Here is a 10,807-nt window from a genome sequence, read left to right on the forward strand (position 1 = left end):
AGAGGGAGGGAAGGAAGGAAGATGATGGAGGGATGGGTGGATGGATAGATAGATAGATAGATAGATAGATAGATAGATAGATAGATAGATAGATAGATAGATAGATAGATAGATAGATAAGATAGATAAGATAGATAAGATAGATAGAGAGGAAAGAAAGCAACTTTAATTTTAAATGCATTCTCCAAGCCTCTGGCTGGTTTGGCTTGAATAAGTGATTTAAAGAGAAATGCCTTCCCCAAGCGGGGTGGTGGGGGCTTCGAGAGCTACACAATATGTGTGAAAGAGCCACAGATTCTGGAAATCACTGTCTCAACCAAACAGCTTTGGAGAAGTGAGATGGAGATTTGCAGCAGAGGATGTGGTGTTTGGTTTTTACTCTTCATTTGCCAGGGTTCCCATATTCATTGTGGCACATTTGCAATGTTACAGTACATTCCTGACATCCTGAACACTCCCTTCAAGGGACCCTGAACATACAAGCTTTCTCTCCACCCCAACTTCTAACACAGCAATGAAACAAAACAATATTGCTTTTGTCTTCTTAGATTTCCTTCCCACCCACTGCAAACAATAAAGAAGAGTTAGATTGCACTATATTTTTATTCAATTTCATCCTTATCTGTATGATGTATAAGTAGTCTGATCTAGAAAGTTATTCATTTTGTCTGAAAGGCAATGCTCTACCTCTTGGGCAAAATTCTTGCATTTATAATGCACACTGGATATTTTGAAATTTTGCGATTGTCAGCCATTCTGAGTTTTTTTTAAAGGCAAGATAAAAATAACCATTAAAAAGAAACAAAATGATATATAAGCTTCCACATTTTTTCATCATAGTCTCAAACATTTCACTGCACACTCATTTATAACAGTATAGAATGTTCAGCCTTAATTTTTGCAACCAGTTTCATAACATTCATGCCTGCAATCATTTCGTCTAACTCAATACAGAAATCCATTTACTTGGTTTTTTACAAAAATTCATGAGGTCGGTTTAAGCAGCACAAATCATATTAATAAAACTTTGAGAAGCCATTAATATGTTTATGGATTACTTTAGATTTGCTTCCTACAGGTGGATACCTGGAAGGACATGAAGGAGACATCTTACCTCCCCCTTAATTACTATTTCCTCTTTTCCTTTCCTGAAAGTCCCCATAGTCTCTCCCCTTTTCCTGCTTCCTTCTCTCCTTCTAGGATTGCAAATCTCAGGGTAGGGGATGGAGATTTCCTGGAATCACAGCTCATCTCCCAAGTATAAAGATCAGTTCCCCTTTGGGTTGCCACACAGAGGCTGGGAAATATCTGGAGATTTGAAGGTAGAGTCTTGGAAGGGTGAGGTTTGGGGAGGGAAGAAACCTCAGCAGGATATAATGCTATTAAGTCCGCTTTCCAAAGCAGCCATTTTCTTTTTTTTATTATTAAACAATAAAATTAACATTAGCATTTTACACTTATCTGTTATTTACAATAATTATGTAATGCAAAGCAGCCATTTTTGCTAAGGAAATTGTTCTCTGCCATCTAGAGAGCAGCTGTACTTATGGATGATGTGCAGGCTCGACCTGGAAGTTGGCAAACTTAATTCCCTTGCTTTGGAAAGTGGAGTCTGACATTATACCCCTCTGAAGTCCCTCCCTTCCTCAACCCTCTCAGCTCCCCCCCCCATTTTTTTCTAGAAATTTCCTGAACTTTCCCCTTCCTCTTGGCAATCCCTATATCATCTTCCTGCCTCTTTCTCTCCCTTTCAGCCATTCACCAACCTACCCTTTATCTGCTGTATTATCAGGGCTGGCTTCAGAGCATCTGATAATTGAGGTGAGGCCCCCAGCGAGGGCAAGCGCCAAAGCATGACTCCTGTGCCTCAGAGCACGTGCACTATCCTTATTTACTTCATTTATACCCCACCTTTCTCCACAGCTTACATAATTTTCTTCCCTTTTTAATCCATACAACAACCCTGTGAGGCAAGCTGAAAATATGTGACTGGCCAAAAATCGCCCAGTCAGCTTTCACAGCAAGATGGGGATTTGACCTGGGTCTCACATACCCTACTCTAACCCAGGGGTATCAAACTCATTTGTTAGGAGGGCTGGATCTGACACAAATGGGACTTTGTTGGACTGGGCCATGTGTGTCATAAAATGTAATCTGAGGTAGCAGATATATAAATACAATCTGATCCGCCTATGCTTTAAGATTCTGTATAGCACCAATATTTTGTTTTAAATTATAAATTATTTATATTTTATCATTTTATACCTGTAATTGAGATTGTTGGTTTTATTATGACTGTTAGCTGCCCTGAGTCCATTTTGGAATGGGCGAGATATAAATCGAAGGTAAATAAAAATAAAATTAAAATAAACTTTATAAAGGACACAGACAAACACAATTAAGGATATCATTTTTTTTTTAACTTAGAATACAACCAAGCTTAAAACTGCAATATTTTGTTTAATGGAAAGGTGGGGAAATAGTGGGGTTTGAAAGTGCAATTTTAAAAATAAAACATCAAGAAAAAGAACAAGGATCACAGCAGAAACTAAATATATAAAAGGCTTGGAGCCTGGGAAAACAATGAAACGGCACTGCAAGTCCCCCCCCCCCCCGCCCCTTATTCAGGTTGGCAATGGCTCTCTAGTGTAATATCTCCCTTTGGCTGGGAATTCCCAAGTTAGAGCACTCACTAGGTCAGGTCCATTTAGCAGAAACAAGCTAGCTCAAAACATCAACCCTTCGCTTGCAATGACACAGCTCTAGGAAGCATAAGCTTCAACTGGCTATAAGAAAGGTGAAAGTGAAACTTATCTCCACTCCATGAAACACAAACAAAGTTTCAAGGAAAACGTGGAATGGATTTTCCATTGAGGTCTCTGGGCTCAAAGGGAAATCCACTCCACATTTTTTTTTGCAGCTTTGCTTCACTGCAGCTGGCAAAGACAAGGCAGAAAGAGCAGGGAACTTTGGCAGCCACTGAGCTTCAAAGGGTGAGGACTGGAGGGGGGAGAAAAGAGCCCCATGGGCCTGATTAAAGCCCTGGGTGGGATGGTTTTGCCCCACAGGCCAGACATTTAACACCCTTGTTCTAACTACTATACCACACTAGCTTTCATAAGATGGCTGCAGTTGAACAGCAGCAAGCAGTCAGGTCTAGGTCAATCATGCAAGGTGGGTGGTACCAAGTCACCAGAGGTTGCTTCCAGGCCTAGGGTTGCCAACCTCCAGGTGTGACCTGGAAATATCCAGAATTACAACTGAAATTCAGACAATATGAGATCCGTCCTGCTGGTGAAAATGACTGCTTTGGGTGGCATATCTGGCTGAGACCTCTCCCCTTCCCAAACCCTGCCCTCATCTACCCCAAAATCTCCAGGAATTTTCCAGCCTGGAGCTAGCAACCCTAGCCAGGCCTGGCCCCAATGAGTTCTGCCTCAAAGGCCAAAACAGGGCTGGAAAGGGACCTGCCCCCTTCCCCTGCCTTTTTACTCACCAAAACTGAAACCAGAAGTACTGTGGTTGCCTAGCAACAGCCACTGAGAAAATTCATTGCTTAAAGCTACAGGCTTTTGTAATTTTGGATTTTTAAAAGCTGTCTAGTGTTTTTCTTTTTAGATTTCACATTTTTCTACAATCCTAGGTCTCTTTTCATATTTGTACAGAAATCTGTCTTGTTCATTCACTGCTCCAGTTACCAGATTTAAGTATCCAAAGATATCCTGACTTTGCTATTAAAATATAAAATTCAAGCTGACTAACTATAACATGAGGACAGGAACTCCATTTTGAATGGAGGGAGGATATTCATAGCAAAGCGGGGATATCAGTAGGAAGGGGGATATTAATAGCAGTGTTCTAGCAGTCATTCTTGGATATATTCAAAGTTACATAGCAAAATAGCCATGTGTTTTAGAGCACTTGTTATGATCGCTTTTTATGGCTATAAGGGTCCATCACATGGGACTGTCTCACACATCCCTTTTTAAAGCAAATAATTTTGTGCCTTGGTTATACATACCTACTTCCCAATCCCATTTCATTGTTCAAATCAATGGTTTTTTACTGTCTGGGAACCCTTCCCACAGTAACATATCTGCTGAGCATTCCCTGCACATCAGGAGTATTGCACAGAATTCTGAGATATGTTTCAGGCTAAACAGCTGAGTCACAAGGAGCTCTGGCTGGACCTGACATGCCTCATCATGATTCCCATGAACTATAAGCAGATCCTAGAACACTGTCCAAGTTGTCCCATGGCTTCACAGTGCAGAAGAAGGTGGAGAAAAGCCTGCCTGCAATTATTGACCTTTGTACTGTGCCCCCCTCCACTTTGATAAGCTTTCAAGGATCACCAAGGCTTCCCAGACCACAGATGAAAAGCTCTGGTTTACAGCAGTAGCCACTTAGTGGGTGCAGCTAGTTAGCTGGCTTTAACTGCTGCTATAGTTGAATTTGATGAATAATCTCATGGCACCTAACCATAGTGGGAGAGCAAATCCCCTCATATCTGCATCCCTAACTTGCTACCCTCTCACCAGAATTTTGAATGGAAACCCCCTGGGCTGAAAGAGCTGCAATGTTCTCAGAAAACTAATGTACACGGAAATCTGATTAAGTCACAAGAATGTAGTTCTAAAAACATCCACTCCTATTAGCTTTATCTTCTAGCCAAACAAACTCCTTCACCTTACGTTTTCTGTATCTATTATTGGAAAAGAAACCAAGAAGCAAAATGTAAATTGTATTCTGAACAAAATGAATACATCAAACAAGTACCCTGAAGGTATGTACAATCTGGTTAATCACAGTTTCATATCTGCTTCAGAGTAACATATAAAGTTTTACATCTCAGAGGCATAGAACATTCAGAGTTCCCTGGCTTCAAAATAACAACAGCATCATACAGCATAATGAGAATTCTTTGTACAGAATCTTAGCCTAAAGGCATGTCTGACTCTGTCACAGATGGTCTCTTATAGTAAAGATAACCAACAGACAACCTTTTCCTTAGAGGTAAAGAGGAGGGGATATAAAGTGGTATGGTATAGCCTAATCGCATCAAGATCTCAGAAACTAAGCAAGGTCAGTACTTGGATGGGGGACCACCAAGGCAGACTCTGTACAGGAAGGCAACAGCAAACCACCTCTGTTTCTCACTTGTTTAGAAAGCCTCTTGTTGGGGCACTGTAAGTCAATTGTGACTTGACAACATAGACATAAGGAGCAGGGCCACAGGAATCCACTATGAGCTTTAATATACTTCGTCTAGGGTCGCTAGCCAAAGCAAAGCAGTTGGGCTGTCTTACTTATTATGTGCTATTTTCTAACAGGCCTGACCTGGATAGCCCAGGTTAGCTCAGTCTCATCAGATCTTGGAAGGTAAGCAGGGTCGGCCCTGGTCAGTATTTGGATAGGAGGCCAACAGCAGGATAGCTATGGATTGGATGGAACAGCAGGATAGCTATGCAGAGGGAAGGAATGGCAAACCACCTCTGAATGGAAAACAAAAAAGGGGGAGGAAATTAACACCTATTCCACAAATGGCACTGGGGTTTTTTTTTTTGCTGCATGTGTAAATGCAAAAATAGTTTTAATTATCTTTGAAGTGATTATTGCCCATGCAGGAAGGAGAATTTTCAATTGCATTTCAACCTGAGTTTACAGTGTCACCTGCCAACAGAGGATGACACTTTTAGCCCCTCACCATTCTTCCCAAAGAACTGTGCTTACTTGCAGTATCCTACCCTTTAAATACATATTTTAACTTCTCTCTGTAAAGAACGGCAACTGGAAAAGCACATTCTGTCTCAGATTTCTTTCACTGTCCCTGGGATGCTCTCTGGTAAATCAAACTTTCAGGGGAAAAAGCCTTGTTAACTGCACTAACAGAGGAATCCTAACTGCCTATCATTTGGTCTTAAGTAAAACAAATGGGAACAAAGGAAAGGCCTCCCAGACTTCCAGCTGATGAGGTAAGCAGGTGGGTGGCAGGCTGTCTTCTTCTGTACTAGATAGAATTGCATGGTAATATTTAAAAGAGAATATAATAACCTTTGAATATTGGCACTACACACTTATAACTTAAATGGTGAAGACTGCAGGATGGTTAAAACCATGTGTTCACTCACAGCCAAGGGAGAGTGGGCATAAGTGCACTGACATACCCTCCCCATCACTGAGTGATCTGCATGGGATAAGCATGGGCAAGACATGCCTGCACATACACCCCTCCCTGGGATTAGCAATGCTAATTCTGGAACATAGTTAACATGGGGAGAGGGTGCACACATAAGCACTTCCTCTGTGTGCTGTCTTCTGCAGACCACTCAGTGATTATGTGGTGCTAGGGGCAGGATCAGTTTGCTTGTGCCTGCTCTCTCTCCATGAGTGGTGAGTGAACATGTGGACAGGATATTTGTATAGGAGAAGGGACAACCCTCTACTGTTGTTTGCAGAGTGAGAGAGACTGAAGAGCACTGCCTGCATGTTGGCTAACATGGGAGTGAGTGGATGGACAAAGCCATTACTGCCTGCTTTACAGCTGCTGGTCAAATGAAAATGTAATTCCTGTTAAAAGTTAGATTTGAATCCAATAGCACCTTCAAGACCAATTAGATTTTGTGGGTATAAAGTTTTGAGAGTCAGAGCTCCTTTTGTCAGATACCTAACTCTAAAAAGCTAATACCCTGAACATCTTGTTGGTCTCTAAGTTTCTACCAGACTCGAAGCTAGCTCTTCCACTGCAGACAAACATGGCTAAGGACTATTGACTCATAAGAATATAAGACAACACCTTCTGGATCAGACCAATGGTCTATCTAGTCCAGTATCCTGTCTCACACCATGGCTAACCAGTTCCTCAGGAGGCCCAACAACAGGACATCACAAAAGCTGAGGCCTTCTCCTGATGTTACCTCCTTGCTCTAGAATTTAAAGGTTTAGTGCCTCTGGATGTGGGGGTGCCCCTCAGTAACTATGGATAGTAGCCACTGATAGATCTATCCTCCATGAATCTATCTAATCCCTGTTTAAAGCTGTTTATTCCTGTGGCAAGGAGGCAGTGGTCCGCCCTCTCCTGAAAAAGGTAACATCAGAGCCGGCCGAATTGGCGCATTACCGGCCGGTCACTTTCTGGGCAAAGTAACAGAGAGGGCTGTGGCGTTGCAGTTGCAGAGTTTTCTGGATGATGCTTCCACCTTAGATCCTTTTCAGTCCGGCTTCTGCCTGGGCCACGGGACAGAGACGGTGTTGGTCGCCCTCATGGATGATCTCCGGCGACATCTGGATCGAGGCGGTGTGGCGGTATTGCTGTTGCTAGACCTATCGGCGGCGTTCGATATGGTCGATCACCGGCTGCTGACCCGCCGCCTCGCTGATGCAGGGATTCAGGGGTTAGCCTTACAGTGGCTTTCCTCTTTCCTTGAAGGTCAGGGTGGCGATTGGGGGAGAGCTGTCTCAGAGGCACCCACTTAATTGTGGGGTGCCTCAGGGGGCAGTTCTCTCTCCAATGTTATTTAACATCTATATGCGTCCCCTTGCCCAGATCGCCCGGGGACATGGGCTGGGTTGTCACCAGTATGCTGATGACACCCAGCTCTATCTATTGATGGGTGGTCGGGCCGCCGACGCCGCTGTAGATCTGGACCGGGCATTGCAAGCCATGGCTGCTTGGATCAATCTGAGCGGGTTGAAATTGAATCCAGCAAAGACAGAGGTCCTTTGCTTAGGCCACAGCGCCCCGGAAGGAGGGATCCCCCTTCCAGCTTTTGACGTGGCACCACTGGTACCAGTGCGTGAAGTCAGGAGCTTGGGAGTGCTACTGGAGTCTTCCTTGACAATGGAGGCCCAGATAGCGGCCACTGCCAAATCCGCCTTTTTTCATCTTAGACGGGAGAGGCAGCTGGCTCCCTTCTTGGAACGAGGCGACCTGGCAACAGTGATCCATGCGACGGTCACCTCGAGATTGGATTACTGTAATGCCCTCTACATGGGGCTGCCCCTGTACCGAACGCGGAAACTGCAGCTAGTGCAGAACGTAGCAGCCAGGCTACTAGTGGGACTACCTCGGTGGGAACACGTGCGGCCTAGGCTGCGGGAACTGCACTGGTTGCCAATTGTATACCGGGTTTGTTACAAGGTGCTGGTTATCACCTATAAAGCCCTATATGGCCGAGGACCTGCCTACCTCAGGGACCGCCTCTCTCCATATGTTCCCCAGAGAGCACTGCGTTCCAGCTCACAAAATCTTTTAGAAATCCCTGGGCCTAAGGAGGCCAAACTTAAAACAACTAGGGAGCAGGCCTTCTCTATAAAAGTGCCCCTATGGTGGAATCAGCTGCCGGAGGAGGTGCGGGCCCTACGGGATCTCAACCAGTTCCATAGGGCCTGCAAAACTGCCCTCTTCCAAGAAGCCTTTAAGATGTAACCAGAATGAATATTACGCTGCCGGGAAAAATAGAGACTGTAGCACCACTGTATTGTTTTAGCTTATTTTTAAAATTAATTTATATTTTTTATTTATATTGTTGATTGATTTTATCTGTTATTGTCGTACCATGATATTGTATCATGCTCTGTAAGCCGCCCTGAGCCTGCCTCGGCGGGGAGGGCGGGGTATAAATAAAAACTTATTATTATATTATTATTATTATATCCTCTGGCAGATAATTCCACATTTAAATCACTCTCTATGTAAAGTAGTATTTCCTTTTGTCCCTCTAATTCTAATAAGCTGATGGAGAAAAAGTTCTCTTTGTCAACTTTTTCCACCCTATACATCATTTTATAAACCTCTATTATGCCCCCCAATAGCCATCTCTTTCCTAAACTGAAAAATCCTGGAACGTCAGCCTTTCCTCAAAGGGATGGTGCTTCTGACTGCCAATGTTTCAAAGGAAGATCAGATTTTGCTACTAAAATGTAACACAGATTTCATCTATTCTGCTTTTCTCTGCAGAATTTAATGGTAGCCAATTTGCATACTGGCCCATCATCCATATTATTCTCTGTGACTGTGTTTAGTGGAGGGCCTGTGGATCAGCAGAACAGCATGTGCAGAAGGTTCTAAATTCAGTCTCTGGCATTTTCTAGTTGAAGTATCTTGAGTAGCAGGTGTTGGGAGAGACTCTGCTTTACCCTGAGGTTCTGGGAACCATGATGAATCTGAGCAGACAATAACGAGCAAGGTGAACCAGAGGTCTGATTTGGCATAATGTAGCTTCATATGATCTTGTTTGTATGCAACACACCTGAGGAACAGTCTTTATTATATCTGTCTATGATACTACACACAAGGACAGACTGTGGCAAATATTCTGGGCTAATATAAACTATGCACATAGCCATGATAAATAAATTCATGGTTGGCAAGTACTTGCCAGAACTTGTGAGACATATGTGGCATAAAGCTGGCACAGGTGGAAGAGTCTGATAACCATGTTTATGCACAGAACTGCTCTTGATGATCTCCCCATTTTATAAGCAATGCTAATACCTACACTTTGCAATGCTTAACATTTGTACTACACTTTCCTGAAAAGAGCTACAGTACTCCATGAGATTCACTTAATAAGCATGCATGAGATTAAAACTATCACATTCCATTATTTCATCAGAATACTGGTTACCCCTCACACACTCCAGAACAAGGGCTCAACCTCAACCTGCAAAATAACAATTTTATGACAGAGGCCAAGATTTAAACTACTGACTTCTATTTTATATAAGACATTGCAATTCTAAACACGGTTACTTAAAGTAATTCCTGCTAAACTTAGAGTAAACACAAATATAACTCTGCTAGCCATATTACTATATTGAGATGCATTTTATACATGCAGACGAACCAAATCACGGTTTCTCCTGAGGTGGTGGTAGTACACCCATTTAATACTCCGGGATAGCATGCTTGAAAGTTGCAAGCAAAGAAAAGAATCTCCATGTATGGAAAAAGGCACCATGTAAAGGAGACTGAAAGCAGCATTAAAGCAAAACAAAGTCCCTGTTCTGCGTTCTGAAGAACAATGTTATTCACGTATGTCTTGCTTTATATTTATAAATGTTATGCTCGAACCGAGGATGTGGAGAACAGGAGAATGGAGACGTTGAATACAGACATCAAAGCGCCCCTTCCCCCATCGAGGAAGAAGCCACGAGGACAATGCCATAGAGCTAGAGTGCAGCCAGTTCAACTTTGCTGACGGCGAGGGAACTTTCTCTACTGCAGTGCAAAGCAGATCCCTTCCCTCTCCACCCCCGCAGCGGCAAAGGCGAAAAATAGCAAAGGGCCTTTACCTCTCCACGCTGCTCTGAAGACTCCAAAACTAGAGAGTCTCCTAGCCGCCACGGCCGCCGCCATATTTGCAGCTTCCCTTCCCGGACACCGTAGCTGTCGTAGGTGTCTTTTTTGCTCCAGTCGGGATTTGCTAAAGCATGACGAGGGAAATCTCCGGTGGCAGATTCTCAACGCTCAGGGCAGAGATAGACGCGGGTGAAAGTTCACTATTTGCCATGGTAGTTAATCCGCGAGGCAGGCAGTATTATAGACAGCCCTGCTTTAAACTACCTGCCAGGACCCAAATGAAGCCCTGCTGTTGAATTTATGAGAATAAGCGTTTCCTTAGCGTCATGATCTACTTCGCAGGCACACGCACAGAATAACTAAGGGGGAGGAAAAGCCAGGACTTCATTTAATTCCACAGATCGGGTCCTTTTGTACTGAGAAAAAAACTACTCTTGCCGCTCTTGTTTCCAAAGATTTTATGATATGCTTTTATAATTAGAATACACAAAGGCTGCTCGCTCT

General features: G+C 43.3%; 1 protein-coding gene across 1 annotated transcript in view; it reads right to left on the reverse strand.

Annotated features, from left to right (window-relative positions):
* Positions 1 to 10,510, reverse strand: part of MRPS5 (mitochondrial ribosomal protein S5) — a 69,941-nt gene extending 59,431 nt beyond the window's left edge. The window contains exon 1 of the mRNA XM_060248375.1: positions 10,297 to 10,510. Within this exon, the coding sequence (XP_060104358.1) occupies positions 10,297 to 10,360 (64 nt within the window). The 5' untranslated portion in view covers positions 10,361 to 10,510. The remainder of the gene's footprint in view (positions 1 to 10,296) is intronic.
* Between the last annotated feature and the right edge of the window lie 297 nt (positions 10,511 to 10,807).

The sequence above is a fragment of the Heteronotia binoei genome, chromosome 1, assembly GCF_032191835.1.
Source record: "Heteronotia binoei isolate CCM8104 ecotype False Entrance Well chromosome 1, APGP_CSIRO_Hbin_v1, whole genome shotgun sequence".
NCBI classification, from domain to species: domain Eukaryota; kingdom Metazoa; phylum Chordata; class Lepidosauria; order Squamata; family Gekkonidae; genus Heteronotia; species Heteronotia binoei.